The sequence below is a fragment of the Anser brachyrhynchus genome (genome assembly GCF_964034855.1).
Source record: "Anser brachyrhynchus genome assembly, chromosome: 18".
Taxonomy (NCBI): Eukaryota; Metazoa; Chordata; class Aves; order Anseriformes; family Anatidae; genus Anser; species Anser brachyrhynchus.
In genome coordinates this window covers 6,463,355-6,488,446 of record NC_137711.1, presented here as the reverse complement: position 1 = coordinate 6,488,446, position 25,092 = coordinate 6,463,355, and the positions used below count along the sequence as shown (strand labels likewise).

Below are 25,092 nucleotides of genomic sequence, written 5' to 3'. Positions count from 1 at the left end.
TTAAAGGTCAGGAGTGAGAGGTCAGAGATGGTGTGGCTGATCTCTGAGCGTTTCTGTCTTTTGTCAGTTTGTATGAGTTAAATTGAGTTGGTTGCCTTTGGTTGTTGCCAGTGCCAACTGTTAAATCTGAAATGCAAACTGCACGTCAGCACCAGAGAGGCAGCAAACAGGAGGGCAGCGGTGGTCTCAGTCATTCTGTATCGCTTAGAAATCTGATTCAATTCAGCAGCTGTGGTTAAATGCCAACACTCGTGAGTTCACATCTATCCCTGTTTCCTGCAAAGTACCAGTCCTTAGGAACCTGTGATTTCCTATGGATCTAAATTTTCACCTAAAAATTAAGTTCTCAGTAGTCTTGTAGAGAAAAGCTAGAAAGTTCAGAAACTGATTTAAATTTATACCCAGAAAATAAATTAATACGATGCAAGGTTGATTATTATTTATAGCTATCTCATAATTTCTAAAATATTCTTGTAGGCCTGAATCACAGTTTCTCAAGTGATTTGGTTTGACAATACTGAAGCAAGGACAGCACTGTAACAGTCTAGAAGACATAAATAGTGAACATCATTATGTGTTACTAAAAAATGAAAAATCAATCATTCCTAAGTAAAATATGCCCTGTGTCTCAAAGCAGTTAATAAATATAACATGAGATTCACATATTATCTGCAAATTAGGTAACTGCCCCAGGTGTTAACATTTTTCACTGTAGTTAGGAATTCTGCACTCTTCCCACTAAATTGCCAAACAGAGGTGCTATATATACCTGGCCAAACTTGACAGATACAGACAGACTGGGAACCTGTTGGCTTCAGAAATAAGGTGCAGTTATCTACAGCATCCAAGACTCAGCAGGGAGTTAAAGGCTCAAGTATAGGCTCAAAAATAGAGAAACCACTTCTGGAAAGGCTGAAACTATCTGTTGAAAACTGCACAGCCAGTTCATAGCACAGCCAGAGGCAAAACCTTGTAGCCCTGCCTCTGTGATCATACACAGGATGCTTAATATTATGGTCTAATGAAAATCAAAGGGGAATTTGTTTTAGTTTGTAAAGTCTGTATGCAAGTCTAATTTTGACCAGCAGCAACTTCAGTGAGTAGGCTGGTGTAAAATTTTCACATGATTTGTACTGGAGGAATATATACTTCTATATCTATAGAAACACCCACAGAAATTCTTTTAAAGAATCACAATAGTCGGTATGTGAGATCTCACTGTTCTGGAGGCTTTCTGCTCCATTGGTGGATGAATCAGACTCTATAGCATGGACAATGAGAATCAAGTGCTTTACTTCTATATGCATGCCTTATTTTATTATTATAAAAAGTAAAGGTCATGTAATATACGTTAACTGAACTGTACTGTGGAGAAGAGTCAGAGGCCACAGCAGCTGAAGGCAGTAAAAGGAGGGAACGATAGGTCAACCTCAGGAGATGTTCCTATGGCAGACAAATTGGATGAAGTTCCTTATTGACAGCAATAGCCAGCTAACGTCTAACACCTGAATTTCAGCGGAGCTAGAGGAAGAACCCAACACAGAAAAGGGCAGTGACTTGCACAGGGTCAGAGCTGAAACACGGGGTGCCTGAGTTGTTATCTATTGTCCCATGTTCTTCGCTAAGCTGCCACCTCTTGTTTCTGTCAACATGACTAAAAACTCCCAGGCTGTTGCATTGCTGGGTGAGGCTGCCCAAGCAGCAAATTCACCCTGTTTCATAAGACTGTGAGCATCTACTGTAATTCTTAGCTGTATTCTTTACGCTGTCTGTCGAGATAAAGTGAAGTCAAGTAAGGCCCAGCCTACAAGGGGCGGAGGGCTAGGGAACCTTTGGGTGGCCAGGGCCTCATGTGCTGATGTCTGCCATCGCACAGCAGTTCCTGGCATTGCTATGTGACAGAGCACAGAGTAATTTAAGAGATGAGATCAGAGAGAAGTGGAGTCTGGGTGAAAAGAGTAACGACATGAAAGCCTGGCGCAGCAAAGCAGCGAGAGGCAGTGAGCAAAGGGAGCGGTGCGCCAGCCAGTCCTTCTGTGGGTGCTGTGAGAGAGGCAGAAAAGACAAAGGAAGGAGTTATGGGTACAGCAGGGAATTAATATATTCTGCCAAGGAAAAAAGGTGGATTTCCAGGGTTGTTTTTAATTGCATTTAGCCAGTCCTGGTGAAATAACCATCTCAAAAAAGCTCACCAAGGCACTAAACAGTAATTAAGGCACTACATTCCCAGAGTCCTCTTTTGTTTTATGCTGTGGGTAATCTTTAAGCTAAGGGGAAAAGGGAAAGCAGCTCAACGAGCTCCAAGAGGGCACAGAGCTGACAGACTGTTTAAATGTAATGGTGTCTCGGCTCTCAGAGGAGGAGAGGATCTCCAATTTCAGGCCTGTGAAGTGCTAAATTATCAAATGAAAACTACAGTGAGTTCCACCAAACTTGCATCCATCAATATTACAAATTGTTTTTAACAAACAAAAGCTGACAGAATAAAGGATGGGGGTTGAGGGATGTCTGCATTGTATGCCAAGGTTTTTCTAAAAATATTTTACACCTGCTATTCGTTCCGCACACTGATCATATTTTGTCTGTGAGGTAAAGAACGCGCAGTGCCAAAGGGAATGTGGTTTATGTTCCCAAGTCTTAATGCTTTTTCCCTTCTGCAAGGCAAAACTCCTTACTACCTCCACTAAAATCAAGCCAAGAGGACAAAAGTCATACACACACTGCCACGGTAACAGTTTAACCATTCCTCTCACTGATCTTTGGAAACAATCCCTTCAGCAGGATTTTACAGCTCTGGCACTTTGATTTAGCAAACTTTTTATGCAGCTCATGAGAGGAATGCAGCCAACTCTGTACACTCAATTTAAATCAACTTGCTGATGATATAAAAAAGAATGCTGAACCGTCGGTTTGCTTCATCTGCTCCAAAACTACCACACAAACTGAGGTATTTTTTAGTGAAACGTTAATAGAACAGTCTGGGGCATCAGATCAGTAAATGAACTCTGTTTTGATCCCATGCTGGTTGAAACAGCTGATTTAACAGCTAGTTGTTTGGTTACTTACGTTTCAGAAATGCAATGGGACTGTTTGCCAGTACCGGGCTGTTGCACATTGCAGTACAGGGGGAGCACGGAGTGATGCCAGCTGGGCATGTGGTTGTGCTGGAGCTGGGCGATCAGCTGCCACGTTTGGCTGTAGCAAGATGGTATAAGTGGTGTTTCAGAGCTTCCTGATTTTGCATGGTGAGGAGCAGAGATGGGTCTTTCTGTGGCTTGAGCCTAGTCCTCAATTTGTGTAAGTCATGGTAGCTTAGTTGATGCTGAAAGAACTACAAAAACTTGTACTCACCAAGATTGCGATGCCAGGCCAGCCTGCGTCCGCTGGGTTCACAGCCGCAGCACGGACCTTTGAGAACACGACGTGGCAATGAAGCACAAAGTGTTGGAAACTCTACCCATTAGCTGTCTCCCCTTTGAGAAAATAATCAGATCAATTTAATTTTGGCTCCTAGATTCCTGGGGTCAAGAGTAAGGCCTGCCATTCATCCACAGAACTAACGCAGCCCATACTGCTGCTGTTGAAACCTCCCTGCCCTGCTGTGCCAAGAAGCCTCTGAACTCAATTTCACAGATCCCAGATTACAATTTTCAAAAGTAATCAACTTGTACTGAATTGAGTCTGCCTCACAGATTAAAGTGCTACCACCCCGTATCAATTTCTAAACCAATGACTGAACACTAACCTTGTTTTAATGTAGCATGATCATTTAAACAATCTTACATTTAAAAGCAAATTAATGTAACCTTCAGTATAGCCATAACATTCATTGCCTTCCTAGGTAGGCATGGCTTAGCTCTGTCAAATTTTATAGATCTGGCAAACAATCATTATTTTCTTAGGTTTTATGCTCATTTTGTTTAATCCTCACTATAGAAAAAGCGAATGGGTACTTTTTTTAATAAACTAACCATGCAGTGGAAAACTGATGAGTATTGATTGACATTTTGTAAAAGCAGAAGAAATACCTCAAAAAATGTAACTTTGTATCTTTTAAAAGATCTATATAAAAATATAGGTTTAAGCAAGAAATACTGGAGGAGATGGATATGCTACAGTAGATTTGGACCTCAGAGACTACCACTAGTTTGTCAACAGCAATTCTAATTTCTCTAAGACTCTACAAATTTATGCTAACATGACTCTGAATTTGGTTATGGTTCAGAAGTTAAGCATTAACACCAATCCATTGCTACTTCAGACATTTAAGGATTTTTTTTAAAATTTGTGTTTGGTTGGGGGCCTTGAATGAAGAGACAGGATGCACTTAGCATCATGGAAGGGGACGCATAGTTAGGGTTTTACCCTTTTCTTCACTGTAAATAAAAGATGTCTTCTGAGGTTTAACTTACACCAGCAATTTTAAGGAAGTAAATTGCATGTTCACAACAGAAAACACAAAAGAACTTGCACAACTGAGCAAATGCTTCCTTTTTTCACCTTTGCTCTATTTAGGTCCTTTGTCTCAAAGCAAATGTATTTACCTGAGAGCATGGCTGCAAGAACAGAAAGCTGGGCGCGTGCACATTAAATGAGATTGACTTGGCACTCATTTAAAACAGAATATTGCAACATCAATGTTAGATCAAACAAATTCAGCACTAAGCTTTAGTAAAAGATAAATAAATGGATGTAGTAGACTGAACAGAAAACAATAAAATCTTTAATTTCTAATGAGTAAGAGAACAGATTAAAAATCTTCTCATTTGTATTCTTCAACTGCAAGCCTTCTCTCCAGATTGTTGCCTTGCAAAGCACCATAAAGAACCTATGAATGACAGAAACCTGCTTACTAAAATTTTTATATTAAAAGGTGCTGCTGCATGTAGACACCCACCAAAAAAAATAAAAATAAAATAAAAACCACCTTTGTTTCCAGACTGCCTTTCAAGGCAATGACCGCCTTTTATTGTAGAGCTGGTTATGGTGAAAGTGAACAAATCAGAATGGAAAGAAGGTAGTACTGCTGGATGACCTTTAAAACAAATGATCTTAGCTCGGATCACAGGAACACTGGAAACAGTCTCTGCTATCAAAGCTATTCAACCTCCTAGGCAGTTATTATATTGTAAATACTAATTATAGTAAGTCTTAAAGTCTAGACATACAAATAGAAATAATACACAAATCATTCTCCATGTTTCAGTAATTATGGCTTCAATATATATATATGTATGTTTTTTAGACACCGTTCAGTGGCCTATCCCTTTTAGAAGCAAAATCACCCACTCAAAACTAGTGATACACTCCTAAGCATGGTTCTGTCCACTGATGTGCTGTTAGTGGAAAGATAAACCAGATGGCAAACTCAATAAAAAGCAGCCAGTTAAACACAAACAGATGAATGCCTAAAAAAAATTCACTCCATTATTGCTTTTGAATTGGTTGTCATGGCATTAGAAATTGATAGCATTGTCAGCCTCCCATCTCCAACCCACCCCTTTGCTAGAGCAATGCTTCTTCACAGCTGCACCCTGTCCAAAGACCTCGCAGCAGCATTGCAAACCATGCTTGTCCTTGCTTACAGCACAAGCTATTTCCAAGAAGTTGCTGCTCTTGCACCAGACCGGGTTTGTAAGCATGTTGTTTGGCATGGTGCTGCTGGTGGGCAAGTTTACACCTTTTATAAAACCAAGTGCATCAGGCAGGCCAAGACTGATTTGTCTCAAATGCCTGTTTCAGAACAGTAACGTTCAGATCATTTTAATACTGTACTCCTTTAGCAGCTTAGCATTCACCATTATGAGCCAAAGGACAATCCACCTAGCATGCATCTCCTCTTTGTACAACCAGAGCTAGGAAGGAAAATAAATTGCTGTTTTAGAGTTAGGGATTAAATAAGCAAGTTTCTCTTCCCCATGACAACGTCCATTAGCAAGGAACACTATTTGTCAAAAGAACAGAAAAAAGTAAGGGATGCGACTTCAAAATAGCCATGGAAAAGCTGAGTTATTTTGTCAGCTTCTGGAATCTGTCCTCCCACTCACATTCATGTTTTGAAAATCTATTAAGCTAAAATTGGTGAAATCCACTAGAATAAACACCTTAGATTGTCACATTGTAGTTGCATTACATTTCTCTCTTTAATAGAGCATATAAAATGAAAGTTTACAATGAGTTTAGTAAACTGTACATCAGCACTTTTATTCAGCCTAGCTTCTGAGCTATTAATCCCTAATACAGAAACAAACGCTGATGCATTGGTCTAGGACCTCCCGAGATAATAGTTCCAATGCGCTCTGATTACATGGACAGGGAATTTCACTGAATCACCTGAGTACCTTCTCGATAAATCACATCACACAACAAGTCAACATTCGCACCGCTTGTAGTCTGAATTCTCAAGGGAAAAATAGCGAAGCACCTTCTTACTTCAGTAAGCTGCAGTTATGGAAAACAAGCGAACATTTGCTCAAGTAATTGTAGGCAAGCACTTAATCAGGTTACGTGCTTTGTCAGAAGTATTTTAGGTAAGCAACCCATTGTTGTGGTGCATCAATACAGCAACCCTTTCCATCGCTCCTTTGTGATGCACTGAGTCAGACTTTTTTGCATCATTAGCACTGACAACACAAGAAGCGCAGCACTCTGATCTTCAGCAGAACAGTAAAAACAGACCACAACAGTCAATTAATTTTAAAGAATTTTAATACAAACTTAATATAAACTATTTCAGTCCCTCTTAACATGTAAGACACTGACTCAAAATACTTTTATACCTTTTTTCAAGTATTGCACAATGTAGGTACAAAATTAATATTTACGATTACATTTTCTTCCATAATATATAGCAAAAATCTTTAAACTTTTAACAGAAAATACAATTTGTGTTTCTTTTGAAAAAAGCAAATATTTCGTACATTTTAATTCCACCACTAAGGAATATTCTGTACACAACTTTTTTTAGAATTGATGTCTTTAAGATGGATATCTTACAATTTCAGTAAAAAAAATACAACATGAAGCTGCTGCAGCTGTCACAGATCACTGTAGTAAAAAGATATAAATGCAATACCATGTTGTAGAAACAATATATATACTCTGATATTTTACAAACTTTGTACTAAATTAAATTATACAATTAGAAAAAGACCAATAAACCCACTTATTAGTGCCAATTTTTTGAAATATATATATACATATGTTTGTGCACATATATATATATACATGAAAAAAATCAGCCATGTCCTTGCTATATCTTAAATACTGTAAGAGGCCATATTTTGAGAGTATATTTTCGTAATGTACATTTCAGTATAAAATAATTTTGTGCTTGGTTGGCAAATGAAAAAATGATGCATGTTGTATTTATCTAACCAAGCTTGAATGTATTCATACTACAAGCCTTAAAAAAAATCTCAAGAGGTGGAAAAAAAGATACACCCTTGGGTACGTGCATTTTAACTTGTACAATAGTATTTACTTGTATGTCACTTCTGTTTTATTTTTAGTTAGCCATAACTGGCTGGAATTGCTGGTTAGAATACTGCATGTTGTTTAAACTAAAATTCAAGCCATCCACAAAAGACTTCTCATTTAGACCTCCATAGGCTGCAAACATATCAAAGGCATTACTGTACTGGAGAGGACTGAGGTTAAGGGGGCTGTCACCAGGAAATATGCTACTGGTACTACCTTGACCCTGCATGTTGGGGAAAATGAACTCCTTTGCGTTAGGAGAAAGGGCAGAAGTCTTCTGCTGTTGCTGTTGCTGCTGCTGCTGACTGCCTAAGCCAAGCCCGTAGAGAGAGTGCATGGAGGAGGAAAGGGCTTTCTGCTTCAACAGGTCATTGACATTCAAGCCAAGGTTGGTGGGAGAAGTGCGGGCGACCTTGTTGCTACGGCCGCTATTCTTCATTTTGGTCGAGCCAAACTTGGTGGCAGCAAATGTGGCAGTGGTGAAGGTTAAAGGCTGAGTGGAGCGGGGCATGAAAGTTGGGCTCACAGCAGCAGAGTGACCAAAGGGAGGAGAAGGAGAACTAGACACTGAAGATGCTGGGTCACTAATTGGCATGAACACCTGGGCCTCTGGGTTAAAGCTGTTCTTGATTTCCTTATCCAACTCACATCCATTTTCATTATCATCCACATAAAGCACTTTCACTGGTCCCTTTTCACCGATTTGGTATGAAACCTCAAATGGGTCAATCCAAACACTAAGATCCTGAGGCAAGTTGCCACGAACATCATCAATGTCCAAACCACTCTCTTTGGATGCTTGTTCTATGACTGGGTCCACTTTCTCCCCTATATGTATACATCTAAACCCTGATCCTTTGTATGGCTTTTCTGGATACCAGTGCCCTTCATACTTCTTCTTGAGAAGTCTTTCAAGCTCTTCACCAAAAATGTTGACACGTCGTCTGGGAAGCTTATTGTACAAATATGAAATAATAAAATTGAGTGCTACTTGGATTTCAAGCTGCATAGCTGCTATGCCACAAAGGTTTAAGTCTGTTTCAAAACACGAAGAAAGTGTTCAAGATGCCACAGGGAAACAAAATTTCATTCAAAGTGCTGATTCTAGTAGATTATTATCCTTCACCTTGAGTGTTCTTGTTCCTTTAAGAAAAAACAAAAGCAAACACATCCAAATAAGGACAGCATACGCTCAAGCTCCAAGGCCTATTCTTTTAGCTTCATTTTCTGCATAAAATAGGTTCCTTTTTAAATGAAAAAAAAAAAGTTGCTAACTATTTATGTTCATGCCTGCAAAAGGTGAGGGTGTCAACTACATTTGGTATACCTTACAAGCGGTACTGCAGAAGATGCACTAGGCATGTGTTTACATATACAGCATGGGGTATTTCAGAATCACATGAGCTTGCACTTTAGTTATTCACAAAGCAGCAAGTATAATTTTTAAGACATCACAGAACTGCCAGGCCTGTCAAGGGTTCAATTACCAACCCATATTTGGATGATTTATGGTACTCAGCTGCAAAATTTAGCACTGGACTATTAGTTTAGCTTGAAAGGTCTTAAGTTCGAGGCTCGTTTATCATTTTAAAGTTTGCAAACACATTGGTCACGCTGTAAGTTGCAGAAATATAAAAATATTCTCAGTTGCTTTAGAGGACTTCACACAAATAACTAAAATTACGCTGTGCTTATTTTAAGTCCAAGCCAACCATTCACATCAACTGGTGAAATTATGTTGCGAATTATGCTGCGCTGGCGAAATTATACTACGTGAAGAGAAAATGTCCGCTGTACATATGTAACAATTCTGCCTTTCCTTGGAACAGCTAAAACAATAATGCAGTCAATGCATACAAAACAGATGCATGAATTTGCTGTCACAAGGGTGGCAATGACTGCGAAAATGATTACAGTAAATCAATTCCCATTTTTTTCTCTTTCTACTAATTATGCTATAGGTCAAATGTAATATATTAGCTAAATACACATTTTGCGTTGTCCATAGTCCAGATTTCAAAAAGTTACTTGAGCCAAGAAGGCTTTTCATAGCCTCAGCAAAAAATATTGCTTTTCTCCTTCTCTAGGACTCCATTTTATATTTAATACAAAATATGGTTGTCGGTCCTTCAAAGGACAAAAGGGAAATTAGCTATCTAAAGTTAAAGAAGGGGCTAGAATCAAGTATTAGCACACACCCTGCTAATCAAAACCCTGCAATACCCTAATATAAGGTATTCATCCACAGGAGACACCTTTATACAAAAAGTTCCGGTGAAACAAAAAATACGTATTTTTGGCTCAAGTGAAACGCTCAACAAGAATTTCAATTAAGGGTGTGCTTTTCTGCACTGCATCACCACGAACGAAATTCAGTGTAGCTGTCACTGAAGATTAGAGAAATCAAAGTCGGTAAAAATCCCATTAAAAAAAAAAAAAGCTTTGTTATTGACATTGTTATTTTCTTGCTCCGAATAATCTCCTTTTAAAGCCTGGAACCCTATTTCCAAGCCACTTGCGCTCTCCCCAACATGGTATGGGAATAGTTTGTAAGATAAGGCGACCTTTAAACGTTTGCTGGATCAGCACTGGGTGGGGATAAGGAAAAGATCAAGGGCAAACAGAAGATATTTACAAAAGGGACACAATCAGCACAGAAAAGCTGATTGGGTGGTTAAAATGGGCATTTAAAAAATGATTTATTAATCCATCTGTTTTGTTTCCCCGCCTCCGTGTCCTTTAGGAAAGAAATGAGCCTTTCAAGGCGCGCCGGGCAGACACCGTACATTTTTCTTACGCCCCAAAACGGATCCAGGGGCACGAGCAGCTGATCAAACAAGGCAGCTCGGCCATTTCCAACTTTCATTCTGTGGTGTTGCTGCTGCTGCTGCCGTTTTTAATATTCCCGACGGCCGCGGGCCCACGAAGCGCTCCGGGGCGTTACATAACGCGGCGGTTGGGGCTCTCCTCAACGGCCCGGGGAGCTCCGGCAAACCGAGGAGGAGGAGGGAGGAGGAGGAAGGAGAGCGTCTGCAGGGCCCGTGAGGGGACAGCCGGAGGGCACAAGGGGCGAGGAGGCCTCGAGGCCCCCCCCGGTGCCCCTCACACAGCAGGGGGCCCGGCCGCTGGTGGCCAGCCGGCCCCGCTCCACTCCTCCCGGCCCCAGGAGGCTCCGTGCCGTGCCGTCAGCCCCAGCCCCGCTCTCCGGGGGTTCCTCCTGCCCGGTTCCCTCAGCCCCTGTGGTGTCCCCCCCGCCCCCCCCCCCCGTCACGGCGGGGCCGTGCCCGCCTCAGCGCCCCCCCACCCCCCCCCACCCCATCCGCCTCAAGGGCCGGGCGGTGGCTGCCGCGGCCCCCCCCCGGCCCCAGGCGGCGGTACTCACCCGGGTGGGTGTGCGGGGTAGTGCAAACGGTCCCGGCGGGGGTGTGAGTGCTGTAAGGGTACGGGGGTGCTGGGGTGGGGGTGGGGGGGGGGTGCGGCTCAGCACCCGGCCCCCATCATCTCGCCGAACGAGCCGGCTCCCGGAGGATGGGAGGGGAAAGGAAAGAAGAAGATTGAAGGAAAAAAAAAAAAAAAGGGAGGGGGAGGGTTGGAAAAAAAAAAGGGGGGGGGAGGGAAAGGGGGGGAGGGCTGCGCTGCTCACACCCCCGCGACGTGCGCGCCCGGCAGCCGCAGCTCGGCTCCTTCTGCTACTGCCGCGCCGCGCCGCGCGCCCCTATATATCGCCTCCCTTGCCACGCCCCCAGCGCATGGCCACGCCCACAAGCCCCGCCCGGCCACGCCCACAAGCCACGCCCCCTGCTGGCCGGCGCCCGGCTTGGCCACGCCCATCGCCGCCAGGCCACGCCCATCGCCGCCAGGCCACGCCCCCTGCTGCTGCCGCGTCCCTTCCCCCGCCAGCCCGGCGTGGATGGGCAGCTCGCTACGTCAGCGCGCTCCTCGCCTCGCAACAGCGTTGCGTCACTAGCTACGTCAAAGCCTGCCCTCGCGCCCCTCAGCTCCGCAGGGAGGGGGGGGGGGGGGGGCGGAGGAGGGCCCCGCGCCGAACTACATCTCCCATGACCGCCGCTGCGGTGACGGCCCGCGGGGGCCTCGGCAGCGACCGGTCACGGCTCCGCGGGGCCTTGGGGAGGGAACGCGGACACCCCACGGGCAGGAGCGAGTGGCCTAAAGCCGCCCCTAGGGCATGATCGTGGGGGGGGGGGGGGGGGGCGCAAAATGGCGGCGCCCCCTCAGCGCTGGCAGCTCCTGACAGGAGGGGCGCAGCCCCCCCCCTCCTTAGCCGAGCCGCCGAGGCTAAAAATACTCCCCCCAGGTAGCAACGCTGACCGATTGGCTGGCTGCCCGCCCTGCTAGCCGCCTGATTGGTCACTCGGTATCGAGGAGGACGACGTCAAAGCCCGGTTGTGTGAGGGCGGGGGGGCCGAAGGCGCTGCCGGCCGCCTGAGGGGGACGAGGGGAGCGGGGCGGGCGGCCGCCCGCCCCGCTCCCCTCGTCCCCCTCAGGCGGCCGGCAGCGCCCTTCGCCCCCCCGGGGGCGAAGCTGAGAGGAAGCCGGGGCAAATCTCCTCACAGGACTCCCCTTCGTCCCGCCGGGGGTCTGCTGGCGGCCGGCGAGAGCAGGACCCGGGGTTGAAGGAGACGGACTGCGGAGGGTTGTGGGGTGTCTGTGGTGTTTCTTCTCGCTCCGTGTTCGTATAACAATAAAGCATTTTGGCACAAACGCCGCGCCGGCCCCTGGAGTGATTTGGAAATAGTGGGAAGAAATGGCGAGGTTTTTAACCCTTAGGAGGTTAAAAGCAGCGGGGGGAGTCAGGCGGTGGGGAATGAAGTGTTAAGGAAGCAAAAGGTAGCGAGGGTGATACTGGGGATTTTCCACGGCTAAAAGTCCTGCTGGAAGGCCTCATTCATTGCAAAACATAGTTTTTATTCGGATGCATCAATATGGGTGTTACTAGGATTGATTGCAGTATTGCAAACAATGTGAAAATCATAATTCAAGCTCAAAATAGTCATGATTTTTTTTCCCAATCTTTCATGCTTTTCTTCGCTGTGAAGGGTTGCCTGTGCCTTCAAAGCAAATTGGGCCACATGTCATCACCATGCTCCCCAAACTGGAAACTGGTGTGGCGATTATAAAATTCCAAGCCCTGGCAAAGTGGAGATGAGTGAGAGTCACTGCAGCACAGCCAGGAATCCAGATCCAGAGGAGAGGCTTGGATTTCTCGCTTTGAAAAAGTTGTCATTACTTCTACGACAAAAGTTAAGAGGGTGAAATAACTACTGGAACGGATGAAAAGACAAATGCAGTTTTTTAAATTAGAAATCTCACCGGTACAGCAAACATTGAACAAATTGGCAGATAACATCAGCTGTTTCCGTAAACAGTTCAACATGTTACTTTGCTCAGTTCTGCACTGAGGCAGCAGCAGCGGATTTCCCTTTGAAGTGGGAAAAACTGCACAACCTGGGAGATCAATGTTTTCAGGCGAGATTTAGTAAGTAGCTTTACAAACCGACTAACTGTGCTGCTGAGTTGCTAAAAAATGAGCGGTTGTAAAAGCAGGAACTTTCTGTTGAATGGCTTTAACGCTACATGAGAAGCATTAGGAGCTGAATTAAAAATACGAAGCTAATACATGTGTAATCAAGACTGCTGTGAGATCCTATAAAGCTGCAAAAACGGTGAGGTACTTTTCTATGCCTTATGTAAAGGAAGCTTCTAATGCAGTCAATGCTAATATTGTGTGCTATTGAAAAAATACGATGTTAAATGTTGAAGACAGGTAATTGCCCTAAAAATAAGCTCTGTAGGCCAGCAAGAATCAAGCCCCCTTCTAGGGGTCCACGGAAAGTTTCGGTTTATCCTCATCGGTCTGAAAAGCAAATTCTGACTTTTAAACTGCAGTGATCATTGTCCTCCACACAGCACACATCAAAAGTAGGTGCCAAACTGTAGTAGTGTTAAATTACTAGCACTTCAAAGCTGAGTCTAATCCAGGATGACTTGTATTCTTAAAAACGCAACTGTCTTTTTGGTCCACAAAGATGTGAGAATAAGGCCTGCAATATTTTTCAGCCCTTTTGATTAATACACAGCAATAACAAAATGTCTGCCTCTCCCTGCTAGAAAAATCTTTAAAAACGCAATCGATAAAAAATCACAACTCCAGCAGCAAAATTTGACTCAGGTTGCCGATACTGTTCAACTGCGAGATTAATCTTAAATATATATATATATATTTTTATTTTTTCCTGGCAAACCTTGACAATTTCTCTCCCCAGCAAAACAAATCAGCGGAAGTATTTCAGAGCATTGCAAGGAGGCAAGAGTAAGATTAGAAGTAAGGAGACTCTCTTAACCCATATTAAACTAGAAGGGTTTTGATCTCATCTTTGCACACAGCCATATCCTGCAATAGCTGTCTTACCCCAGCACCAGCAACTGAGCTACAATTTCTACAGTTTAGGTCCCTGCAGTCTAAACTAGAGAACCAAGGTTTCTGAAACAATTGATAGCATTCTTCTAAAATCTAAACCAGAGTTATGGATTGATCAATACATTATCTAAAACTGAAATACAGTTTATTAAGCTTAAAAGTTATTTAAAGGAGCTTAAAATACCCAGGGAAATTTTTAATTACCTTTGTCGACATGGACAAGAATTTAAGAGAAGCAGCAAGCAAGGCTCAGAATACTCATCGCCCATCTTTATCCTTTTCACCCTCTCTACTAAATGAATGTTGTTGACCCCTACAGAATATGTGATGTGTATCCCCACAATGGACATAAAGCTTTGTCACGTATGTTCCTGAATATAGTACAGTCTCTTTTTTAACATTTTCCTATTTAGGAATACAATTCTTCTTTTAACATGAGAGCCTGGGCTTTGGTTTTTAAAAAGTGAAAAGTTTTTCCCCTTGTATTCATCCCTCTCTAGCCCAGTTTTATCCATTTGCTGATTTTAATGCACGTCCCTTTTCCCCGTCGTCTACCAGTGTGAGCACCCAATCTGGGCTGATCTCCAGCATATATCTATTTTTAACGATTTTGACATGTAGCGTGGATTCTCTTACATTTCACTTCACCAGCCTAAGCAGTAATTTCTCCATAAATACACGTTACAGCGTGTGCACATGCATATCAGACGTTACCCGGCTTCAGGAGCTCTCTGACCACAAGGATTTTTCAGTTGGGAACCACAAAATTAGCCTGGCTGTAACGTTGTTTTGATGGAGTAAAGAATAACCAAGAAGAGGAGAAATCAGCCAAAACCAAGAAGTTCGAGGGGCATTGGCCCAGCAGCAGCCAAGCCAGGTCATCCCCTAGGGGAGCCCCAAGCTCCTCTCTAATAACACAAAGGGGGCAAACAGTCACCTCCGATCAAGAGCAGCGGGCTGGCAGGGGCTGCGGCGTGCAGCTGGAGGTGCCAAGCGGAGTGCACATGGCAGGATGTGTGTGTGATAACTCCTGTTTGCAGACTCCTACCCCAGGGCAAACAAGGACTTGCTGCAAACTGCTGCCTGGCTCCGCAGCAGCCCCAGCTGTGCCCGGACTTGTTCCGTAGCGCAGGGGGCTGCGGAATTCGGAGAAATGGGATTTGTGTGCTGGGGCTGCGGGAGCACGCAGGGAAGGGCTGGCAGGAGGCAAACCTGGCGGTTAGATAAATGTCTGTTGGTCTCGTATCATTAATCCTGCCACAGAGGGGGAGAAAGAGCCTTTGAAGTGGAAGGAGGGAAGTGTTATGGTAACAGGACAGGCTGGGACTGCAAGACATCACCCAGCATCACTGAGGGATGTTGCACCCCGCTGGAGCTCTCCTAGAAGCCCCAAAGGCCCGGGTACCAATTCTCAAGAGATGTACTGGGGCTGCCTGCCCCATGCAGCCCAGCTTGGTGGGCACAGCCGTACACCCACATCAGAAGTTCCTTTGCTTTTAAAGTATGTGATGTTACTGGCTCTGGTATGCCAAGACTTTAAAAATTTGGCTATCAAGTGCTGGAACTTATATGCCAAGGATGAAGAAACAAGATCTGGGTACCTCCCGCTCTGTGCAGTCAGTACACTCTGAAAAACAAAAAAACTTCTAAGCAGGTTCTTTCTTAGATATCAGTGATTCTTCTTGAAATAGAAAACAAACAAACAAACAAACAAAACCACATTATTTTGCTGGGCCAATAAAAGCAAAGGGGAATGACCCTCAGGAGCATGGGGCTCACAAGGACATCCTTCTCTCCTAAGTGGCATGGTGCTCGTGTGGCTTACTTGGCAAAAGTTACTGAAGGCCCAAGCAAGAAGGCAGCTGCTGGGTAAGAAGGAAAAAATAAAACCAGGGGAACCCTGGCATGCTTTAATAAAGACTTTGCACCAAAGCTTTGCTCTTTCCGGAGTTTCAGCCATCTTCAAGGATGAAGTGAGAAGGTTTTTCATCCTGAAGCTGCTATGAGGCAAGATCTGTTGTTGACCAGGGGCCTGATAAGTGATATTTTGAGAAAGGGGAACAGATCCTGGGAAGGCCAGGTACAAGGAGAGAAATGGGGAGTAGTGAATCTAAATAAAAATACTGAGAAAAAGAATGATCACAAGCAGACAGATACCATTAAGGGAAAAAGGCAGTGGATATATTTCATGAGTATCAGAATTTTCTATAGTTATGAGAAAACAGTCTGAAAAAGAAGGAAGGAAGAAAAATTGATTTTATACTTTAGAGAGGTTGACCTTTGAGGAAAGTTTTATTAAAATCTGATATAATTTTTTCCTCGAGTTCACCTTTGCGTTGGGATGCTGCCAGTTTAATGTCAATCAGTTCTGCAGTATCTGCTAACAGATAAAATTATGAGGTTAGGTCTGTCCTAGCTGATAGCCATCTAAACTTCTCAGTTAATCAGCTTCAGATGCTTCACCGTGCTTGTTACCACCAGCCATTCATGAACAGTTTTAGAGACAGAAAGCTGCTGTTAAGCTGTAAGGACAGCTCACCGTAATTATTTTATGGGGATCAAAAATAAACACTGGAGATAAAAGACTGATTTTTTGCCCTTTTAATTTCTGACAGATGAAAGCAGCTTGAAGAGTCTCTTCTGAAGGCAGGTTTCATTAAGACCTTAGTGAAGAATTTTGCTTACTTAGCATTTTCCAGGAAAACTGCTAAATCTATTTCTTGAGAAACTAAATCCAGGAAAAGTGGTCAATCTTTTTAACTGAGAGATACTAAATGTGAAAAAGGAGATGCTAAATATGAAAAACTGAGGAATATATAAAATATATGAAAATAAGGAAATTGCTTTCATTCAGTCCGCTTAAACTGAAAGGAGGAGTAACGGAGTGGCATCTGTTTACCACAAATGCCTGATAAACACGGAATTTCTGCTAATTTTTGACATTCAGATTATCATCAGTTAGGGTAAAAAAAAATATGATGGAGAATGCCCAGGGGAGACTCTTGGAAATAAATCGAAACTCGTATTTATTTAGGCCAAGATCCAGCCAATACAACCTTTCCTTGCTAGCCCTGATGTACCGCTAAACCATTGCTCCAAATTCTCACCCTTTGGCTCTCCCAGCCATGATTTTTTTTTTTTTTTGGCTTAGTAAGGATGTGATCAACCCCTTACTGTTCTCTTGCCTTTCAAGAAAGCGAGGTAGGCACATCTTGAATGAGAAGGGAGGGAAGGATTGCTTTTTGTGCCAACGTTTCTCACATGATCCATTTGTCATATGGAAGCAATAAGGAAGTAAAAAGACCTACAGCTATTTTTGCCTCCCATCCCAAGTCATCTTTGAGAGAGGCAGTGCTTACCGGTCCGTGAAAGAACTGCTCTTGTAATATTGCTCTGGAGAAAGTCGCCTTTCTCTAAGTGCTGATGCCTCAGTTTTTGCCATAAAGTCCAGAACAAGATATAATTCTAACATCCCTAGAAGATCTCACCTGGTTTTTGACTACGAATTTAGGGCAACCAAGAATAATACAGCTCTGTAGGAAACCATCCATATTTTAAGCTTTTATGTGATAAGCATAAATGAAACAATCTGTGCTTCTGGAGCATGTGGCCCCTAACTGGGTTTCTTATGCCTTTCTGCAATACTGCTGCTGTCAGTAACAGTGCTTTATGCAGAGCCCAGGACTTTGAGTTTAGTTAGTGACTACTAGATGACATGCAGAATTTCACATGTAAGAAAGCCAAAGGTCCCATGTATTGATACTGAATCTGAGAGCATTAATTTGAGAAGTGCTGAGTTAACCGACTGTGCTGTCAAGCTGTGACAATCCGAGCGATGGTGACTTCAAAGTAAAAGGAGTTCAAATGTCAGTATCTTGATGGATAGAGGAAGATCATTGGAAGCTATCTTCACATTAATAAAAAAATAAGGGTGTTTCTTTTCAGAGGAACAGAAACCTAGTGGCTCTGAACACATGCTGGTTTCTAAGCAGAATGCTTTCAAGATCTGAACATAAGTTTAGATACTTCTCTATGCATCATTGGTCTTCCTGTGCAATAAATTAGTAGAAAAAAAAAGCATTTGTGGGTAAACCTGACCATGACAGCTAAAATGCACTCGTACTTAGAGAATGCTGAGCTCATAAAACCAATCTGAAGAACAGAACAAGGGGGGGGACAGGAAGGGAAAGGAAATTTCAGGTGCCTGAAGTGCAGTGCAGTGTGGACACAAAGTGCTAGCTGGACAGAGAGATGCCAGCTTTCGCAGATGAATGTTTGACCCTGAGTCTTTAAGGGTATTATTCATGGAAAAAAATCCAATGGAAATTTCTCATTGAGTTCATTGTGCACCGTATCTGACCCTTACTCAACTCACATTGAAGTCTACGGAGTTATGGCAACAGGAACAATGAAATGGAATGAAGATTCCAGCTATATGTTTGCTCCTGGGATGCACAAAGTGTTTTTTAATGCAGTTCATGTATCTAGTTCATTTAAGGAGTAGTTCATAGAAGATTTGAATCCATCAGTGCCATTGAAACAATCATCCAGTTTAAATCATTGATTAAAAGCATAGCAAATCACTCATTTCCTCTCCAACCTTTGGTTCCTAAGGGTATAATTGCTCCAAAATAATATAATACGTGCCTTAAACATGAAGAAAAAGGTCAGATTAGCATAACATCTTTCCTGAACCGATGGCAAAACATTGTGCAAACCTGGAGCCACATCTTGAAATCTCCCAGGACATCGCTCTTGTGACTTTATATTCCAATAAAGCTGTGGCAGGGAGAGAACACAGATTCTTCTATTTCCCAGATCACAGGTCTTTAACATGTGATGGACAGAGTGAGCAGTCCTTACATACCTTCAGATACATAACCCACTTCATTACAACAGAATGTTTTCTCTTGAGTACACAAACCAGTAGGAGTTATTATATCTTGTGCTCTTATTACTGTGCAAGACTACAGACAGTATCTGCACACGGTGGTGGATCTGTCTAGTCTCAAGAGTAGCCATAACTAACAACTGCAGAAGAGAGAAACCAGCCGTGTTGCACAACTACGTTGCTTTGGCAATGGGAAGAAGAGATTTCTTCTTGATCCCACATGATGATTATCTTATACGCTGGAAAATGAGCAGTGACATACTTTTTATTTCAGCTAATGTAACTCAGACTTGTAAAGAAGGTGATTCTGCTATACGACCGTATTATCTAAATTGCTTTGTCGCCAACGCATAGAAAACTGAATATAAAATTGCCTGCACATAATTGAGTGCTGACTCACCCTCCGATTAGGGTAAATGGTGCAGTGTTCCAGGGTGTCTTGGAGCTCTCTATAGTCTCACAATCGCATGTGAAATCTTCTGATTGATTTTTCTCCACTCCACTCCAAGCAAGCTTATGTTTCATGCTCCCATTTGGGGCTGGATGCTACAAATCCACCCGCTGTCACAGGACATCTTTCCCCTGCTCTGTTACCTTCATCAGTTTTCTGCTGAAGCTCTCATCTTTCATCCCGGCTGGTGCAGTTGCCTCCCTTGTGATTTTTCCATCTCCTGGCTCTCCATATTCATAGCCACTCTCCAAACTCCAACTCTTACCTCGCTAGTTTCTAAGGCTACATAGCTGTGAATGTTTTCTCACAAAGTGTTTTTCCATAAATTCTCACAACTTCATTTCAGTCAAATCTGGGGCTGCATTGCTTTACATACATGACACAGCTCATAGCAGACCGTTTTAATAAAAGCACCTGCAAGTAAAAAAAACCACCTGCAAGTAAACACAGCCCCAGGTATTTTAAATGGAAATCTATTTTCTTGAAAATGGCCTCATATTGCAAAACTCCATTTGGAGGTATCACTGTGTGATTATCTGTAAAAACAGAAAGTTTTTTGGTTTCTGAAATGGAGTGGAAGAAGAGTGATTTTAAGAAGAAATGCCAGAACGGAGCGATGCAATGCCAGCAGTGAACCCTGGGCAAAGAGCTCTGTGCAATGAGACAAACCAGAACCTGTGCCTTTGGGTCATCTCTCTTCTGACTCCACCACTCGGTAGTGAAAAGAGGGAACGGAAGAAGGGCCATGACACAAATAATTGGAATAATGACAATTATTAACCAGCACCCCCACCTGGGGGGATTTGCAGGTGACACCAGCCCTGAGCTGAAGGAACCAGGAGTGGAAGCAGTCACAGAGCTGGCAGGGTTTGGTTAAGTTTTCACCTAACTATGAACATCTTTCCTGCTGACTGAGGTATTTCGTTAGTAGCCATTGAAAATCACATAGGGAAAAGGTTGAAATTTATTTTATACGTAGGACTTGTTTAGTATCAGGTAATAGCTCAGAAATGAAGAGCAACTTGGACACACACCTCAGGCTTAGGTTCTCCACAAGCACTTGTAGCTGCACAGCCCAACCTTGTTCCTTACCAGGAACTGTAGCTTTTATTATCTAGTGATCAATCACGCCTGCCTCACCCCCAGGAGAATAGATCTCATTTATCTCCAATGACAGAAAGATAATAACGTGATTGTTCCTTCATACCCAGAGACTGGGTGTCTACTACCTACAAGTTCTCTTCTAAGTTGGATCAACTTTTCTTCAAGGATTTCCTTCCACAGAGTAAAAAGAGGCTCAGTTGGATTGTATTTCCTGATACAAATGAGCCTCCAAAATAAAAGAGTAAAATTAATTGCAAAAAGCACTACAAATATGTACAGAGAACGTGAAATTCAGAACTGATCTAGAACTGGGCCAGAATCAAGGATCTGATCTCTTCTGGTCAACCTGTAACAGTACTGTTTTATTGCAAAACACAAAGAATTAAAAGTTGGAATGGAGAAAAAAAAAAAAAGAATTGAAAAAAAGATGGTCTGAAACCTTCAGAAGTAGCAGCAAAAAATAAAGTGCCCACGGCTCCCCCAGGTTGGTGCTCCTAGCCCAGGCCACCTTGGACAACCCTCTCTCACCTATCTGACAAGAAGCTTATTTTCAAAGGGGAAGACACCAGGTGCTCAGGCTCAGTGTTCCTACCCAGACCTTTCTTGCTACGCGTTTGGCACCAGCCTGCCCAGCTGTCGGCCGAGCGGGGACAGCAGAACCGGGGCAGCACCAGGTGGCAAGCCGAGCATCGCAGCGGTTCTCACGGGAGGACCAGGGGATGCGCAGCGCGGAGCAGCACGGGCTGACGTCTGTACCACTGCAGCCACGCCAGCGACTCCAGCGTGAGCAGCATTTAAACCCTAATCTGCAGCCACTGGTGGGTCGCTTGACGGCAATTTTCCATTGCGCTGCTAGGAGAGGGCAGAGCTGGGAGGCTGGGGCACCCTTGGCTGAAAGCCTGAGCTAATTTTGCAGTGAAGATAAGCCCTTGGGTAGAAGTTCTTCAAAGGGCTGTGACCAGGCTGCATCTCACCACAGGGGGCTTGGGAGCAGGCAGGCGGTTCCCCCTTTAATATATAGAAAATATAAGGTGGTCAGGGAAGAGTGCACTTCTTAAACATGCTGGAGAAGCAGGGCTCGTGTTTCTGATCCACCTGGCCATGGAGGTATTTGAAGAAGCAGTAGTGCCCGCATAATCAAACAGGAGGAACTGTGCTGGTGCTGCCCCAAGGCTTGTGCTCTAAATGATAACTAACGAGGGTAAAGTCACTGACAAAAAAAAGCTTCCACAGAATCCCTTTCTCAGGCCTTTGATTTTACTGGAACATGCAGGGCAGTAAAATTCACGTAGCCGACGGGAAAGCCATGTCCTAGCCTGACCCCACTGCAGACAACAGCAAAACAAAGGGGCAGCGATCCGGGGTCACGTTTGGGGAGGATCCATGATTCAGCATGTCCATTTACTAAATCTCCTCTAATTTGTCACGGAATGAGGGAGCGGGGCAAACACCTGCAGCTCCAGGCTGCTGCTGTATTGCCAAAAGGTAGGGCACAGACAGTGACGAGTGCCTGAAGAATACACGAAGCTCAATTAGGACAGTAGGTCAGAAAGAACAAGGTGATTCATATCCAGGACATACCCAAACAATCCACAACAACATGCAGCAATCCTATAGAGCTTTATGTCTTCAAAGCATCCACAAACACCCTTTCAACGGCGCTAGCAGGTAACAGGCAACGGAGCAGAAGCGTGTGCTTGCGACCTGCTAATTCAGGGAGCATTTGAGCTAGCTGGGAGGAAAAGGTTTCCACTGGCCCTCCAGCAACAGCAGGGAGCGAGACAGCTCTGTCCTGGTGGCAGCTGCCACCGCTGGCTGGTCTAGAAATCAGGGGACGTGGAGGGGCTGAGATTCACAGCCAAAAATTAATAAATGAGGTATCCAGGATTAATAGCTTCTTATAGAGAATGAGCCGCATGCAGCTTTCCCATGAGTAAGCCACAGGTTGTGGCGGATCGAGTTCAGGAGTGCTCGGCTCCTTGGTGAGCACTCTGACAATGCCTCCGTTCAGCTGTGCAAATCGTATTTTACTTGCTTGATTGTGAGTTGCTGGGCAGTGGGATGTAATTTTCCATGCTTGCATTTGGCTCTCAGTTTTACCTTGACAAGTGTTTGATAGTTTAAGCTCTGTCAACACTGTTTCACCTCTTAGAAAATAATAATTAAGAAGTCTGGACAAGAGGTACACATTAGTACGCAACAATTCGGTGATCAGCTCTGCCTTAACCTCAACAACACCGTTTACTACTCTGCAGCAAAATGTCTTTTCCAGGTTTACCTGAAGACTGGAATATCAGAAAAACTCAGGGATGCAAGACATATGCTTGGTTGACTTTGATCTCTCTGTAGACAAATCTTTTAAAGTTTAGATCAAGGAATCCTTTAATGAAACAAAGAAATTGTGCCACTTGTATCAGTTCCCGATATAAATAAATCAGCTAGAAATAAACAGGAGCAAGGCAAACCTAAAGGAGACAGCCACACTCTGCAATGTCAGTCCAAAGTGACTGTCTGATGGATGATAATATGGCTGGCTCAGAAAAGAAGTCAGAGTTTAAAAGTCTTGCTGCCAGCCATCTGGCAAATCTTCCAAAATACACTGCAGTAAAAATTCACTGAATCGCTACCATTTTTTTTTATTTTTTATTTTTTTTTTGCATCTCCTGCTATCAAGACAGTCTATTTGTTTTTGAGGCATAGTGAGGATTTTGAAATCTCTGCTAGGACTCCCTCCTTGGGGACTCATTGCCGCCCTCCCCACAGCCAGCTCATGGTTCCTTCCCCCCACCAGCCTGCCATCTTCCCGAAGGAACGATGCCGTTACACATTTAGGGGGTGTTTTAGCATAAAACACTCAGCACATCCAGCTCTATTTGGGCTCCTAGAGATGCATCGTCTGTTTATAACTCACAGGTCCTGTCCCCTTGTACCTCAAGGGGAGCAGAAATTTGTAGCATCAGGACTTGCAGCACAGCCACCCCCTTGCTCCAGAAGCATAATTTCTTGTTGCTTTGAACTAAAAGGCAACCCTTCATAGTTCTAAACAGTATAGGGCTTATTTCATATAACTGAATAATTTGGACTCTGTAATAACAGAACACAATAGTAAATATTACCACTAGCCATTCCTAATAACCCATAGCAACACAGGGTGCTAAAAATCTATGGGCACTTAAAAAAAAAAAAACAACATCCTTTTCCATTCATTTTCCAGATTAAAAATTACTTTACGGAACAGGCTGCCATGTTGAGTGTTAATGATTTTTTTTTTCCCCTGTTTCATCAGCACCTCCCACCTGGACCATAACCAGCTGTAATCTAGCCCGTGACCCTTCTGACTTGATATGAAGCATAATGGCTTGGGGCCATAGTACTGAGAGAACAGGAATGCACACAGCCCCGACACGCCAACCCAGAGGCAGCTGGAGATGCTGTCTGGTGACCAGACACTCCTGGGTTACAACTCCCTTACAACTCCTGGGCTGTAACGTGGACTCAATAAAAGCTTTTTGCAGCTTAAATGATCTTTGATGCTGAAACTAGAGCTAACCTGGGTGGTAAATGGAAGAGATCATCTGCTCTAGAAATAAACCCAGGGAATAGAAGAAGAAGAAAAGCAGGAAGATAACCAAGGAGAGGGACTCCTTGGGAGGGAAATTAAATTGAAAATATGCACTGATGGGAAAAGAAACACAGGGGAAAAAAGAATTGTTGCATCCCCTCACCACTACTAATCAGGTCCCGGTCCCCCCTCAGCTGCCAAACACTTATCATTTGTAGTTCTCAGCCTTCTTAGATAGATGGGGCTAAGCAACAGAAGCTCTCTCTTAGCAGCCTTCAGGCATGTCTCACCTTTGTTACAGCTAGTTCTAGTCATTTTTAGGCAAATTGGTTTTGTTGTTAACCTGGGTTTGATTTTAATTTCACCCATGTACAGCAGTAACTTGTTAACAAGCTGCTCCAGGAGATCTTTATAGGACAGTAGAAAGCAGGGAAAGGAAATAATTACAGCATTTCCACCTACAGTAGTCTGCTTCAGGGCAGGTATAAATAGATCCGTTAAGTGTTTGTTCACTTAAAAGAGAGTTCAGCCTAACTGCTTTTTCAATTGCCAGCAGCTGAATTGATGGTTGTGGTTTTTTTTTCTTAAAAACGAGGGCAAAGATCATCAACTAAATATCGCCCTCCCTTCCTCTAGACCGCAAGTAGCGTTAAAGAAGTTTCAGAATTTTTACCAAATCCAGATGTTGGGTGTATAAAATACAGGCAATTTTTCAAAACCATTATATTTCTTTGGGAAAGGAAGGCTAATTATATCAGAAAGCTCAGTTCTGCTTCAGAACAGAGGAAATTAACAGGGGAAAAAGAAAAACAACACAACAACAACAAAACCCACATTCACATTTCATTCAGCTGGGGCATCCGAAAATCTTTGGATGGCTTCATGCAAACAGTAGCTCCCTTTAGAGTCCCACCACAAGTTTTGAGGAAACACATGCTTAAGTGTCTGAAAACGCCCCATTTCTGGGCCGCAGGCAGCCCAGGAGCAGAGCAGGCCCAACACAACACAACGCCAGCTGGGATGGGAGGGGGATCTGAGCAGGCCATGTGGGGATGGATCTGCAGGGCTTCCTGCTCCAGCATCCCAGAAATAACCTGCCTGGCTTAAAGAAGAGGAGAAAGCCTCTCCTTGGGGACCAGCATGGGAGGAAGGGGAGGAAGAGGAGT

The 25,092-nt window shown here is 43.7% G+C and overlaps 1 protein-coding gene across 1 annotated transcript; it reads right to left on the bottom strand.

Moving 5' to 3' along the window:
* Positions 1-6,690: 6,690 nt before the first annotated feature.
* TOB1 (transducer of ERBB2, 1) lies at positions 6,691-11,190 on the bottom strand. Its single transcript, XM_080560451.1, has 2 exons — positions 10,862-11,190; positions 6,691-8,622 (listed from the first exon to the last, which is right to left on the bottom strand). Exon 2 carries the CDS (start codon positions 8,486-8,488, stop codon positions 7,508-7,510), a length of 981 nt encoding a protein of 326 aa, XP_080416577.1. The 5' UTR covers positions 8,489-8,622; positions 10,862-11,190; the 3' UTR covers positions 6,691-7,507.
* Between the last annotated feature and the right edge of the window lie 13,902 nt (positions 11,191-25,092).